The sequence below is a fragment of the Monopterus albus genome, unplaced genomic scaffold (assembly GCF_001952655.1).
Source record: "Monopterus albus unplaced genomic scaffold, M_albus_1.0 scaffold58.1, whole genome shotgun sequence".
Classification (NCBI taxonomy): Eukaryota; Metazoa; Chordata; class Actinopteri; order Synbranchiformes; family Synbranchidae; genus Monopterus; species Monopterus albus.
Window position 1 is genome coordinate 404,152 of NW_018127938.1, and position 16,591 is coordinate 420,742.

The 16,591-nt window shown below is 38.6% G+C and overlaps 1 protein-coding gene across 1 annotated transcript; it reads left to right on the top strand.

Moving 5' to 3' along the window:
* The first annotated feature begins 6,737 nt into the window (after nucleotides 1-6,737).
* On the top strand, nucleotides 6,738-15,993 carry LOC109961783 (alpha-2-HS-glycoprotein). The gene is made up of 8 exons (XM_020602915.1): nucleotides 6,738-6,787; nucleotides 9,560-9,806; nucleotides 11,011-11,121; nucleotides 11,742-11,829; nucleotides 12,720-12,886; nucleotides 13,342-13,449; nucleotides 13,971-14,057; nucleotides 15,391-15,993. The coding sequence occupies exons 2-8, from the start codon at nucleotides 9,585-9,587 to the stop codon at nucleotides 15,859-15,861; spliced, it is 1,254 nt and encodes a 417-aa protein (XP_020458571.1). The 5' UTR covers nucleotides 6,738-6,787; nucleotides 9,560-9,584; the 3' UTR covers nucleotides 15,862-15,993.
* Nucleotides 15,994-16,591: the final 598 nt, after the last annotated feature.

The window sequence follows — 16,591 nt, forward strand, 5'->3', positions numbered from 1 at the left end:
AAAATAAAAAAAAATTTTTTGGGGTTTTTTTTTTTTTTTTTTTTTTTTGGCATAAATGTCTTGGACTCAAGAATTAACTTATTAGGCTTTGGTGGTCAAACACCCAGGTTACGGTTCTCATGTCCATACCAAAAGGTTGAAGGACTTCTCCTAACCACAAAGGTGCTCTACTGGAGATCTGGTGACTGTGGAGGAAACGGCAGCTGAATTCAGTCTTTTACTGATGGGATCAGTATCAACTTAATTGCAATAGATAAATAATAGCATTCCCTTATTATGTTAATAGAAAATGTGATCTGATTGCAAATACTGAACATCCCATCTGCATGTGCTTGCAGAAATTGAGATTAGTCATTGCATTCATTGTTTTTCCAGTCTTCGAGCCTGTGTCCACACTGTAGCACAGTTGCCTCAGGTTCCTGTTTTTGACAGGTGTGGAACAGGAGGCGTGACGTGAATCCTAGCTTTTTTATATGACTGTTCCTTACCCCTTGCTGGACTGGAATGACAAAAAATCCAGAGCTTGACATTTATATCCACTGAAGAATTTGGGGGCATCATAAAGAATGTGGCTGTTTTTCTTAAAGCCACTATGTTTTATCTTGGGAATGGATTTTTGTATATCATATTATATATGTTGAATTTTAACATGTTGTGAATTTGTATCAAATGCACTTATGTTTCCCTGCCATGCAGACTTAACGGGCTTAAAATGTACATATTAGCTTGCAAAATCTTTATGGGGATCATATTTATGCATCCCAAGAGAAGATCAAAACAGTTCTGTTCCACTCAGTAGTTTTGTCAAATCTTTAAGATCGCTATAAAACAAGACATGCATGTAATGTGACACCACACAACAGTCTGACTTTTCTAATTTTGGTGGCTTTGGCTCACTTATATATTATTTCAAGACGCTTTTGCATGTGTGGGTAAATTTGCATGTGTGTAAATCCCATCTTTTTTTATGAAACGCAATCCTGATGTGCCTCTGGAAAGGGAGATCGTATTAGATCAGGTTTTTCACACATGAGTATCAAGATTCAATCAAGTCATCGCTCATCTCCTATGACTTATGCCAAGCAACCATGTGGGTTTTAAGCCTGTTTTCCTTTGTTCATTAAAGCCTCTGTAACCTAAGATGTCTGAATCTGATTATGCTGTATCAAAAATAGTCCCCAAACACCATAATGACAGTGTGTAGGTTCTTTGTACTTGCCAACAGAGATCTGTCTTTCTCTCTGTCGTTCACTGGCGTGGTTGCAGTGTGTGCGTGTAGCATGTAGATGGCACACCTGCCACTTCAAAGCTCTAGCCAGATGTGAAAGCACAGTGGGAAGTACCCATAGTTCAGTAGCATTATTTACACATAATTATACATGCAAAATCATAATGGTTGGAGTTCATTACAATCATGCATCACTCTTGTTTCTACACCTATGGCCCCACTTTGATGGTCCAGCCTGCAGCAGTCTCTTTGCACTGCTCTTCAAATAAGTATTTGTTTCAAAATGTTTTGGACTTTCAGATGGTGACTTTATAGTGCTGCTATTACAAAATTTATTTGAGGTTTGAATACATCAACATAGATATGTGTGTGTTAAAGTGTTTGAGCTGGGAGGTGAATATTTTACCTACCAGTTCAAATTAAATCATATATCCCTTTGCTAGAGTACTTTCTATAGGCGGGCACTAACTGGCCATTTTGTGAGGAAATCTTTTTTAAAATTTTAATTGTAATTCAGTGGTGCCTCCAAAAATATTTAGTCGGCCCAGTTGGGGTCACTGAGAATCTTGGAGTGGTACACTAAAGACTATAGGCTACAGCATAGAAGAATTTCTGGCTGTGCAAGTTAATAGAAAAGTAAAGATACTATATAATATTATAAAATAAATTGCATACTATTTAATTCCTTGACTGAGCTCATGTCAACATATGATTATGGGGGGGGGCTAGGTTTATGATTGGGGCCATGGTCCCCCCACCCCCACCCCTTGAGGGGACGCTACTGTTGGGATCACAGGGACCTTGTCTACCTTGTCTGTCCAATGCACCATCTTTCCCTCTCTCTTCTTCCAGGCCAACACTCTGTGCCACACTCACGTATTCCGTTTTAATACCACAAACCACTTCCCATTTCAGGGTTGATAAAGCTGCAGAACTGTTCCTCTCAGGAAGTGTGTTTATGTGTGTGGCATGAGTGTTTTTCTTGTCCATTAAAGTTTAATATCATTGTTAGAGTGCACAGCGCTGCATTTTCTCTTCTACATTATTAAGAGTTGAAACATCTATGATTGAACTGACTACATCATCATGTTCCTCATGTCGCTCATGTGCAGCCTGACCTGGGAAAACCACTACAGTGATATGATGGCATGTGTGCACCCACTTAAAACGGATTTCATGTGTAGCTCTGAAATGCTACATGCAGCTGTTAGTTAATTATGAATATTTTCTATAATCAGAGTATGTGTGTGTGTGTGTGTGTGTGTGAGCTTGTGAATTTTGATGCATACAAGTATGTGAACATGGCAGCATATTAATAGGATGCCCATTTTGACTAAAACAACTTGATTTTTGTGGCATGCATTGTAACACTGTCAGGCTGAGAGTCTATTCAAGTGATGAGAATCAGACAAGTAGAAAACTAGAGAGAAGGGAATGACATGCTACAAAAACACAGCTTCACAAAAACAACTGCATGTACACGTACACACAGTCAGTCATGCACACGTGTGCAAACACACACTCCTTGTTTCAGTCATTCTTTGGCTGGCATTTCCTGGGGTTGCTCTCTCTGCATGAGCTTTTCACACCTCCTCTCTCCCTGGCTGTGAGCAACACTGATCTGATGGGCAGAGAGAATGCAATCAGGCAGACAGTTGGTCAGAGGCAGCCAAGCAAAGAGTGGTAGTCAGACAAAGAGACAGACTGTGTGGGAGTGGTGTCGGGACCTGAATTTTTATTTTACCCTAACCAGCAGTCTTCATTTTAAAGCACCATCAAACCAGAATCAATCCAGCTGACATGAAGGAAGCAAGTCTTCCAACTTAAATGACAAAATAGGTCATTTGTCCCCTGAGTTAGTGTCCCTACAGCACCCCAAAAAAATCATTATTAAAAAAATACAATTGTGAGAGTGCTGTGCTAAAAGTATGGTTAGGTTTAGGCAGAAAGACAGCTAGGTTAGTTTCAGGGAAAGATCACAATTTGTGTTAAAATACTTAAGGTAAAGGTTAGAGGACCTTTGGCATTGTAATTACAGTAATAAACATTCAAATTACAGAATGATTATGGCCATGGTAAAAAAGAAAACATTGGCCATCAGTTGGAAATGGGGCATGAAGAGTCACCAGTGGTTTCCCATATTAAAGACTAATGCCTTTTTAACCCATCCACCCACCTTGACGTTATCCCTCCATGGACTTTGTGGCTATAAGCAGTGTCAAAGAAAGGTTGTAGTAAAAGGATCTAGCACTTTTGAAAGCTGCTGCAAATTTAAATGTTTTTAGATCATTTAAAGAGCAACTTGATGCCACTTGGCTGACATCAGTGGTTACTCTCATTTTACTACAGTGATGTAGAAGTGTTGGGTGGCGATGCCAGTTAGTCCTGTCACCTCCCAGCAAGAACAATCCAGGGTCGATCCCCAGCTGACCCGATACCTTTCTGTGAGGAGTTTGCATGTTCTCCCTGTGCCTGCATGGGTTCTCTCTGCGTGCTCCGGCTTCCTCCCACAGTCCAAAGACATGCAGTTTAGGTTGACTGGTGACTCTAAGGTGTTCGTAGGAGTAAGTGTCAGTGTGTGTGGTTGTTTGTCTACATGTCAGCCCTGTGATAGGCTGACAACCTGTCCAGGGTGGACCCCGCCTCTCGCCCAGTGTCAGCTGGGATTGGCTCCAGGTACAGTATATCTACTGAACAAATTGAAACATTATAGTACACGTTTGGTCTTAGAAGAGAAATCATAAAAAAATTGGATGTTAGAATGTTGTAAAGCTTATTAAAATATCCTAGCCCAAAACAAAGACTGCACTTCAGACAGTGGAGCAGATGGACATAAAAGAAATGAGAGGTGTTAAGTCTGGAAATATCAAAGTTAAATAAAAAATGTTTAGTCATCACGAAAGCTAAACTCAGATGGTGAGCGCACACATGCTGTATACACAGATACATGCACACATTCTCACACATACGTGCACACACATACACACGGGGGCTGAGACATCCAGAGCATCCTCTGTGCCAGTCTCTTCCTCCAGGGCGAGTTAGTGGTGCTTTTAAGTGCCGACATCAAAGAAGCCTGTAAGGGTGAACTGTAAAAATAGGCCATGGGGCCAAAAAGGTTTTAGTTGTCATGAGTTTGATAACCAGTCAGTTAGACAAGGTCATTCATTGACTCAGTGAAACTTCATCTGCTTTGGCCTTATTTTGCGTTGGGTGGGGGGCCAACAACACCCGACCCTCACCACACATGCACACATATACAGGACAAACAACACACAGAGTACATGGACTTCCTTAGGCTGACAATCAGGCTTTCAAATACTGTACAATACAGTGGGAAATTGAGTACATAAATCTAGATACATTTGACTATTTGCAGCGAAATCACTCACCCTCGTACACAAATCTAAAGTATAAATATCAAATAGAACGTATGACATTTGCCAAACAGCTACAATATCACTACAAATATAAATTAAACTAATGTATTTTTTGTTAGCATGAGTGGCAGTGATGACTGGGCATGATATATCTTATCCAGTATATGGCTGAGAACGTAAACCAAAGAGTGTGCAGTGCATCAGGAGAATTTGGAGTCCCACACATGGTACTTCAATCACATTCAGTGATTGAACCAGTCTCTTGTACAGTGTGTTATCATCCCAGTTCTGGGTTGCTACAGTATATTGCACCCTGACATGACTATGTTCCCCTGTATCTTCTCCCTGGGACTGGAACTGATGCAGTTCAGCAGCTCATCTGTTCCTAGTTATTTCTTTGAATCAATTTTACCAAACCTCTCTTTCTAACCTATTCTAATTTGTTCCATGTGTCACAAAAAACTCTGAATGACAAGCCAGTAGTTGTTTCATTGTTAGTCTTTTTCCATTTAAATAGTCATTACAATGAATATTTGTGGTGGTTAGAGGGTCACCGTGACAAAATATAGTTTTCAAAACACAAAAGACAGGACATATATAGTTTTCTTTTTTTTAATTTTACTTCTTTTTGGGTAATGGATTTTTATTAACTTGTAGATTTAAAAATAAAAATGTAAGAAGATTGCACACAATTATTTATTTATGGACTTCCTTTTTACTGAAAGTTCAGCATAGCTTGCAACTTTACATTCAGTTATCAGTTATTTAGGGACACCTAGCTAAATCTAATGCCGTCTAATATAACAGTCCAACAACCTTAACCCTCCTGTTTTGCATAGAGTATACACTGTGTACAGTAGATGGCATTTTTTTAAAATATTTAGGATGGATATCAGTAATAATATGATCAGTCAGATAATAATGTAAGTCTTTACATTTGAAATAGATACTCTGTGTGAAAAACTTGTTTTATGTGCAACAATATAAACAGTATTCTTCTGATAACAGAATAAATGGCTGCCTCCCAGCTGCAGGAATATTATTACAACTAATGTTTCCTGCTCTTGTTTACTTCTGCAGCTGCAGAAAGAGAATCTGAATATATGATGGGAAAATTAAGAAACTAAAGCTGACTGCTTTGTGCAAGTAAAATGACAGGGATTTGTGACCACTGCTGCAAAGAATGCCAGCCAACTAAGAAAGCTTTGCCAACATGAGCTCATGCCTTGACCAATTACAGTCAGATTTAATGGGTTTAGCACCAACGGTCATGTTTTGGCCACAACCGTGTAGGAAGTAGGTCTTCCAGGGGAGAAGAAGTCTGAAACAAATTAAATGAGGGAATTATCCCTCTTTTTGCTCTCTCTCTCTCTCCATACTAATGTCTTCCCTTCTCTGTGCAGACTGTGACCAGTAAGATAAGAAAAAAATCCCATCAGCACTATATGAAAAAAAACAACAAAAAAGAGTGAACAGAGAGTGAGAGATAAAAAGCAAAAGAGATGACAAAGGCAGAGATCGTGTGTATGTGAATGAAAGCAGGCGAGATGGAGATGAAGAGGATGATTTGCTAAAGATAAAGACAGGCTGCCATGGTGTAATTTTGTTCTATTCATTTGCACATATCTGTGAGAGATGGACAAAGTAATGATAAAAGACAAAATGTAAATACTCCGAATGAGAGACAAACTCCAGGTAGGATGTGATTTGTAAAGGAAAGAGGAGAAACAGCATTGACCTTATTTTTTTTCAAATGTGCACTGTGGATTTAAAAAAAAAAAGAGGTTCTTTTTCTCTCTCGCTGGCAGATGATGTGATGCAGGAGGAGATTTCTAGCAGCATTTCCAGGTGAAAATGTCTGTGAAACAGCATTTAGACCATGGCTGACTGAAAACAATACTAATGAACTTTCCTGAAAGAGCATTTAGACCATGTCAGAGTAAAACCCTCCACTATGAGTAGCTCCAGTGAAACGTTTTAAAAGAGTATTTGGGCCATGGTACGCTGAAATCTCTCTTTTCTCTTCTCTTCTTTTACCCAGCCCCATCACTGCAGAGAGTGAGCAGCAGGAGCCTCAATGGCAGCAGCCTCATTCTATCTGGGCATGGGCATCACTACAGCGTGGCATCTCTCCCCAGCGAGCAGAAGGGGAGATTACTCTGTGCTCACATCAAAGGAGGTTTGTCTAACTTGGGTTTGGTGTTGTGCTGCTAGGGTGAGTCCTTGGAGCAGCCTCGCCGTTCTTATCTCTACCCCACAGACTCTTTCAGCTTTCTGCTGCAACACAACTGGCTGCCTTTAACACACTGACAAACACCATGTTCGTGTATGAAAACACGCAAACAAACTCACAGTCACACAACAACACACATAACACCGAGGCAACTCTTTTTTTCCTTCTGATATTAGTAGAATTTGTTCTGCTGAGCGCGTCTCTCTCGTCCTCCTCTAGACTCTGTTGAGAGCTGAACCTGGTTTGGTTTATATTTGAAATGGAACTGATTATCCCTGGACAGATGCCTGCAAAAGGAACCCTCTAGACTTGAATTTGGCATTAAATATTGTAAAGACTTGAGGTAGATTCCTTTCAACCAAAAACAGCACCAAAGTGACTAAATCCCCACATTAGACGTATAAACAAACTGTTTCTAGCTGATAACCATGAACTGTAGACCGACTGATTCTCACATGATTTAAATCTCAAGATGAATGGAAACTTGGAACAGCAAGAGTTTAAAGGAATAGTTTGACATTTTGGGAAATGTGCAGTCTGCATGCTGCCTTTAATAAAAACTCCAAACATGTAAAGTATGTTCTTTTATAGCAGTGGCGGAAGACATTTGGTGGAAGTAAAAGTAGAAATACCACAGTACAAAAATACTGTATGAGAAAAAGTCCTCCATTCAAAATGTTGAATTTCACATTAATGTAGGCTTAAATCATATTATTGGATTCAAATTATTGATGCATTATTGTGCACTTGAATATTCTAGCTGGTAAAGATGGAGGTAATTTTAACTACCTTATATGCTTATAATTTGAATTACCGCTGAGTAGCTTGTGAATTTCTCAGTAAAGTCTTATGATTATGCCATATTATGGTTTATTGATTTTAATCTAAAAAGTAACTAGTAATTAAAGTTATCAAATAAATGTAGTGGAGTAGAAAACATACAATATTTTGTTTTTAAAATATAGTGAAGTTAAAGTGTGAAGTAGCAGAAAATGAAAATACTCAAGTAAAGTACAGATACCTCAAAACTGTACTGAGTAAATGCACTTAATTACTTTCCACCTCTGATTTATAGAGCTATTTTTCATGATTTTTTCCCACAAACTAAGTCAGCCATTCATTCATAACCCACTAATAGGCAGTTTGAACATTTTCTTTAATATACAGATGTAGAAGTTAAACTCGCATCCTGTTCATTATTCACACCATGTTCTAACTACTGCCAGCAGATGGCTAGCTTAGTTTAGCACAATGACTGGAAACAGGGGACATGGATAGCCTGTCCTCCACAACTCATTGATTAACATGTTCTCTCCATTTTGTTTAATACATACAAAACCCAAACTGAATAAATCACAATTTGTCATTTTAAAGGGAATTATGACTCTCAGTTCTGAGCAGTCAAGACTCTGATGTTCATTCTCCCAGCTAACAGATATTCCAGAATGTAACCTCCAGCAAAATTGATAATTGATGTTTTTCACTTTAGTTTTTGTATGTATTCAACTAATAAGATGCTAATAAATGAACTTTAGAGGTGTTAGCGTTGTTACATGTGGATAGAGCCAGTCTAGCTGTTTTCCCCTGTTTCAAGTCTTTATGCTAAGCTAAGATAATTACATATGTCCCAGCTCCAGATGTAGATGCTAGTTGTGGTGATGTTCTCATCAACTCTCCAACAGAATATCAAACTTTTGCTTGTGCTTTATAAAACATATTTTCTTGTTTCCTTTGTGTTCACAGAAACGATTTTTGAATCATCCATGTATTTAGTTTCACACTAAATCTCTGTAAAATAATTTTAAAAAGTGTTGGTGTTAAACAGAGAGACAAAGAGAGAGCGTGCTTGCTGCAGTCACTGACATTAACCGATCTTGTCGTGAACAATGGAACAATCTGACTCCTCCAAAAGTGTGAACCCCACCCATAATACACAGCTGAGCCTGGCTCTTTTGCTGCTTTGAAATAGAAAAAATAAAAACAGCATTTTAGGAGATTTGTCAACATTCATTTTTGTAAATGACACATTGATGTGGAACAGTCGAAATAATTACGACTTCTCATTTAACATGATGGAGTAAATTTGGTTAGATTAAGGGCTACTGGGTTTTTCATGAAAATTAAGATAGAAAACACAAATATTGAGAGCCATGAGGTCCTAATGCTGAAAATAATTAAGTGGCGTGAGTAAATTGTAAGCCCAGGTCTGCCTGGACAAAGAGCTTTATAGTACCAGAGCTCCCTCCAGTACAGCAAGCTAGACTCACAGTGATCCCTAGTGGTGAGGTGTTGATATTACAACCACAAAAGGTGACTCACAATGTACAGTAATTAATTGGTTTTAGTTCTAATGTAATGAGATACCTACTGCACTAAATTGAATTATATAAATACACTTGACTCACAACATAATCAGGATGAAACCACCTCGCACACTGAGAGTGCAATAGTCCTAACTGTCTCAAATCTTAATATTGTAAGCATATAAACATATATGTGAGTATTATGAATGGCGTTTTTGATACCGAATGACCATTCCCCTGTTTAAATGATTCACTGGGACATTCATTCACAAATATGAGCTCACTCCCACCAAATAAACTTTGTCCTTGGCTTTATTTCAACATCTGCTGCCTGCTTTGATTCCAAAAGTCGCTTCGTCAACTAAATGCAAACACAGGAGAACAAACTTCATTTTAAACCCATTCTGTCTTCTAGCTCCTGTCTGCACTTCTCCTGCACCATGGACAAGTCCATCTCCACATTATTACTGGTGTTATCCTTGCCATCCATTGTGTACGGTGAAGGTTTTGCACTGGTACCAATTGAACTTGTTCCTGTTCCCTGCAATGACAAAGCAGTGGAGAAGCTGTCTCGCTTGGCCGTCACTTACATCAATGAAGATCGCACAGATGGCTACAAGTTCGCCCTCAACCGCATTGCTAATGTCCACCTGCATGCTCAGGTCAGTACAGAGATAAATGCTCAGTGAGAAAAGCTGCTGGAAGCTGTTGTAATATCCTTTTAGTGGGTGATTTGTTTCCGTTAAACAAAGGAATCAGCGGTATAGAGGTCGTTTTCCCTTTGGTTGTTGCTGAAAAACCCACACATCACACTGATAGATTTGATAAAGTTTGTTTTGTCATTAGAACTTCTAATCAAAAATCATCCTTATATATTATCATGTCACAATGCACTGACACTCACATAATCCTGAGAATGCTGATGAAATTGCATTCTGTTTCTCAAGGATTCCTTGTGATCCCCAGGCCCCCATTTGGGAGCCACTGGACTATGTCAAAGGCAAGAAAAATAGTAGCATTTACACAAGAAATACAGCAATAAATAATAATAATAAATATGAGCAGTGCATGTCACTTTTAATAAATGTAGCTTTAAAACTGCACATTATTTTATGTCATGAAATAAGAAGCCATCCTCTTTCATGCCTCATAAAACAGGCCTTTAGGACTGACATGACTGTTAATAAAGTTCGAGTCATTTCGATCCAAGACCTCTGGGATGGAGCTTACACAACAGGCTTTATGAACCTCGTGCTGTCAGCTGCTGAAGGCTATTGTAGCCTGACAGATCAGGCTTTAAGAGGCTCAGTTCAGTTTCATGACCTGAAAAGGCTGCCATTACACCTGCTGGAAGTGCTGACATTTGTTTTCAGTGTAACAGCTCAAATCAATATTGTGCAACAGTGTTATGGGGAACATAGTGCACCTCCTAAACGATTCCTTAAACATGTAACTGAACAAACAGCTTCTGTGATACACACTAATGCCGCTTTATTTCCATAAACAAAATATGAATGAATACACTGTCTGGCCACTTTATTAGGTACATCTGCATAGTTGTATGAAATTCAATGCAACACTTCCGCTTTAACATATGTGTTTATGAAGCTCAAAATGTTTCAGTTTTTGGTGAAGTTGTTGTAAATGTATAAATTCAAGTATATATTTATTACTGAGGGCGTAGTTAAAGGTGGTGTTGTACTGGACTACATTATATTCAGAAGTGTTCCTAATATTCTGACCCTCTCATGTATATAGCTGGGGAGGACAAAAAAATAGAGACAAATATAATCAAAATATAATGTGGCCGGGCATTGTATAAAATGTACTTCACTCCATTACTTGTGTTTGCACTGTGTGCATCAGGGCCCAGCAGGCAATGTGTATTACCTGGACCTGGATGTCCTGGAGACCAAGTGTCACATCGGCAGCCCAAAGCCGTGGAAACGCTGTGACGTCAGACCTTTCATGGAAACAGTAGGACACACACTCACCTTTTGTTTTTCTGCAGTTGTGAGGACACTCATTGACATAATGCATTCTCCATATCCTAACCTTATCCAATTAGCCCTAAAAACAAGTCTTAACCTTCACACAGCTGTTAGCTAAATTGTCCTCACAACAAGGGTATCAAATTAATATTTGTCCATTGGGCTAGACATGTGAGGACTCTTACTGGCACAATGCATTTCCTACTCTATAAAAAGCACAGTTTTAGAAAGTCAATCTAATTATTTGAAAACTAAATTTATGATACTGGTTGTCAAGTGTCATGACTTACACTGAATCTTCTTTAATACTCATTTTAGGGTCAGTGTTTTTAAGCCAGTCTCAAGAAATCTTTTTTTTTTCCAAACTTTTGTTTGATACTAACAAATTTCTTTCAGTTATAAAATGTTTTGCTTATTGGCAGAGGGAGATTTTTGAAGTGCTCTAAACCAAATTGCATCTTTAAATCAAGTTTATCTTTAAAACAAACCAACAACGGCCCTCTGAAGGAGGAAGATCAGCCAAAATTTGACTGTTAGATATATGATAGCAAATCTTTGTTGAGATGGTTACTGAGATTCTGACAGCAGCTGTTTTGTTAATTCCAGCAAATCTCTGGCAACTGCAACACCACTATTCTTCACACACCAGAGGGATACTCCTACCTGTACAGCTATGACTGCACTCTAGTGCCAGGTAACATTGATTGATTGATTGATTTATTCTTTCAAACATGCAGAACAGAACAAAATGAACAAATGACAACAACACACATAATTACACATATCCAACCAATGCTAATCCAAAATCAGTTTGCTTACACCTATTACATGTTTGAATGGAGTAGGAAGAAGTCAGACTTATCCAGTCCTACCCCATGTCATCATATTATACAAAATTACATGCACCATTGGCTGCAAGCTCTACATAGATAAAACAGAGTGTTTCCTAATGCCTTCTCGAATAAATCTTATTCTTGCATATATCTTGTATAACACATACATTTATATTTATATTTAAACTCCTCAATTCTAGTACTATTTTTCATGTCCACAGTTAAATTATTCCATAATTTGACCCCACTTATAGAAATACAAAATCTTTTTTTGGTTTTACGTATAGCATGAACTTTCAAATTTAAGTGACCCCTTAAGTTATATCCACCTTCCCTTTCACCAAATAACTTTTGGATTCCACCAGGTAATAAGTCGTTCCTGGCTTTATACATAAACACAGCAGTCTTATATTCCACTAACATTGACATATTGCTATAAAAAAGCAGTTTGAGGTTGGCAGCAATACATTATTTCTGTATTATTTCACCGTATGGCACTACTTTGCTCAAGGTGTTTTTGTGCCTATTGTCGCACCTATCAGAGCAATGAAGGGATGCAGTTGTGCTCCACTGTACAATGATTCATCACTGTGTATGAAGAGAATGAAAATTTACCCCTTTCAACTTTGGACCTTGATCATGTCATGCAAAAATCCACAATAAAATATCATAGGGACTTTGATGCCAGGTAACACTTTGTTGTGTCTCACATGTTCCTGTAGTCTTCTTCATCACACTGTGGTCCCCACAGATCCCCCAGAGAAGCTCCAGCAGACATGTCCAACCTGCCCCCTGCTGCTGCCTGTGGACAGCCCAGAGGCTGAGAGCACTGCTCAGTTCACTCTGGCATTCTATAAGAGACAATCCACACTGGGTGCTGGACTCGGTATAAAGAAGATCACCAGAGCTGCAGAACAGGCACGGCTACATGTACAGTTATTAACTTTGATGGGAGAAACGTGGGAGAAGCTAAGGGGCTGACTTCATCACATTGAATGTTGTGTGTATTGAGAAATTACACTTAAAACATCTCTGGATGTCCATGAGCACACATAGCATACTGCACCTGTAAGCGTCTGTGTGCCAGATGAGAGCCATTATCACAGGAGTCTGCCAGTTTTGCAAAGGATTACTGAAGGCACTTTAGGCCTGACTGTGGGGCCAGGCTTTTGTTTGGGGAGTGCATGGGAATTTGAATGACTACTCTGGGCTGAGTACTTTGCTCCTGTTTGCATACAGAGGTTCAGCTTTTGTATATTTTTTTTCTCTAAAACCAAGATACATTAGAGTACAATATTTGTCTGTATCTGTGTTTGTGTGATTATTCATGCAATTTGTCCTTTTCTTTTGTCCGTATGGTTTTTACATGTCAGGTTGTGCCAGTGAAAGCCAGTTTTGTGGAGTACACAGTCCAAGAGTGTCCAGAGGGAGTGACAGAGAGAGGCACCTGCCAGCGACTGACACTCGACTCTGACACAAAGGTGCTTAACACAGGAAGTCTGCTCATGCAAAATTAGAAGTTTCCCCAACTCATAATGAAACTATGACACTAATTAATGTTGTTCCCAAACGCTGAATAAATACTGATCAGCTACCATCTTGTTTATTGTAGTATCACTAAAAGGCTCCATTCACTGTCTCCTTTCTTTGAGAAGCTTGACATGAACTTGCATCCTTTTTATGTAATATGTTATAATTAATTTATATGTTTTTAAATGTTAACATAGCACATGCACATCCAAAAAAAAATGTTTTACAGGTGCTGAACTGACAACAGCTTATTAAAGGCAAAAAAGCAAGAAAAAAATTTGAAGTGTTTCAAAGTGTTGCTGCTATTGAAATAAATTACTGGAAGCTTAACACGGTGTGCAAACTTTTTTCTTGCTTTCTGCCTTTATATGTTTTTGACCCTCTCTGTTATATCCTGTGTTTGTTTGTTTTTGTTTTTATAACAACCTAATGCCCTAGAAGAAAAGTGTAACCTCTCTTCTTCTCCTCTCAGACTGCAGGTTTCTGTGCAGGATCTGTGCATGGAGACATGAAACTCTATCCTGATGTTCAGGTGTCCTGCGAGATGTTCAAACTACAGGTACAGGAAACACTTGAACAATATTCACCATCTAATCCTTAAGGGGATTAAGGCAAAGGCATACTATAGCTGTATAAAAATCACAACAAATATAAATAATCAATATATTTGTGCAAACAATAACTATAAACAATGTAAAACAATAGAAGTCCAGCTTATCTACATAATAATAATATACTAATAATAATAATAATGATGAGCACACTACTACCTGGATTTTATGCACATTCAAGGAGATCCTTAAACTATCACATAATACTTTATTTTGATAGAAAAAAGAGTCTCGCGAGCAAGAGTTTGTGAGATGTGTCTAAACCGAGTTGCTTCTGCAAAGAATTACTAGAACATATGTACACCACATTTTTTGAGCTTTAGGTCACATCTTAGATGATAATTCATCATTGTAGCATTGTAGATACAGTAAGTCAAAAAAACAAGGAAAGGTGCCATGGACTCTTTAAAAAAAAAAACACATGTTGCATGGCTGTTAATGCGTTGTTTCTGTTATGTTAGAGAGAATTGTTGTAGGGCTGGAGAAGTTACTATGTCTGCATTATGCCAGTTAAAATATGGGGTTTCTCAATTACCCGCTTTATTTAGAGTGTTACACATCTCTTTTCATTGGTACATATACCGTTGTGACACAACACTGGCAGCAGGAGTTATGCGTGTTCAGGAACTATCCTCTCATTTTTAGGAAGTGGCTCTCTGGTTTTATCATTGTGAAACAATCACAGACAATTTGGAGTTATGAGGGGTGCGAAGCTAATCTAGAGGTACCCAAGGTTAAACACTAAATGAGCATGCCATGGCCACTTTAAATACAAGAAATTAGCTTCCAAAGAAAGAAAAAAAAAACTTTTGGCACAACCCAACAAAGAACAAAGCATTCAAGTGAATTAAAACACCAGTCACTAACTGAGTAAGGTAAAAAAAACTTCAGTAAAATGTAAAATGCCAATCACATCACAAGTCAGGAATATAATAATCCACTGTGTGACCTAGATGTTTAGAGCTCTGTCGTCTCAGATTTAACTAAAGCAACCTTTACAATGATCATTTAACTTTCTGAATGAGTGCCACTGGCCATATAATTATTCTGTCATATCGTACATGTGCTTGTGTCTTTGAATGTGTGTTGTGCTTGTGTGAGTTTGAGTGCATGTGTGAGATTTAAAATTGTATGGTTCTATGCTATAATTATGTTGTCTGCTCAGTCCTTTCTAGAGCTGTGGTGTGTAATGTTATATTGCATGACTGAGACTCTTTTTACAGCTGGTGCAGTGAGTCTCTAAAATATCACTATGGTGTGATCTTGGCTGTCTGTCTTCAGAATGTTGACATCCTCAGACCAGTGCAGCCGCAGGGTCACGACCTCCCCCAAGACCATGTGACCCCAGTCCTCACTGTTCTGATTGATGACCCAGAAAACGGTCGGCAGCCTCTTTCCTCTGACCCTACATCAAGCCCTGCTGTTCAACCAGTGCCGTCTGACCCCTCGCTTGTGGCTAATCCTTCTTCCATCCCCCTCAGCTCATCTTCCAGTGAGTCTGCTGAATGTCTAGTAAACCAGCAACAACCACTGCCAACTGCAAGTCCTTTTGATTCATCCTCTGAAGAAACTGGAGGTCCTGTTGCACTGCGCCCGCCATTTAATTTCCGCTATCAGAGACGTGACCGCAAGAAACGGCAGGCCTTAAAGAAGACTTCAGCATCTCCCAACCCTGTCTTCCTGTCGAATTTCCCCAGTGGGCCCTCTCCTTTCCGCTCTTGTCCTGGTCCTGATCGGTACACCACAGTTTAACTGGTGCTGCACAGGACTACGTTTGTTCAGTGAAAGGGTGGACCAATAAACTGTTCCACTCCCTGTCACTGGAGGCTTGTAATAATTTTTGCTAATATGTGGGAGGAATGCTTTCTCTTTTCTCTCTTTCAGAGGCCCTGAAATGATCTGCCACTGCTGTAATTTTGCTCCTGAAGCAGCACGTGTATTTGAAAAAGGCTTCAAATATTTGAACAATTTGAATAAATCTTGGATTTGATCCTCTGTCAAATCCTTGGAGAGCTTATGCGCTTAAGATAAGAGTCCAACAATACTTACAGAACCTTTTTTGGTGTTATAAAAAAATAAAATTTTGATTGAATAGAATGAATAAGTTGAATACATAAGAATTTAAATGTTTTGTTGATTTATCAATTAGCTGATTGAAAGAAAAAAGAATTAGCAGCAATTTAGACTATTGGTTAATTGTTCAAGTTGATTATAGAACAAAAATGCCAAACTTCTACTTCTGTAATCTCAACAAAGCAGGACATCCAAACAATTGCTAAATTATTTTAAAAATTAAAAGATGAATCAGCAGTAAAAAAACAAAAAACCAAAAAAAAAAAAAAAACATTAGTTACAGCTGTAAAACATTTAGCTGCAGTGGCAATAGGTTATACACCATGATAATGGATCAGTGTATTGATTTTCTTTTAACTTGCATCAAGGAAAACAAAAGGTCAACAACAGATATCCTATCCAAAGTGGT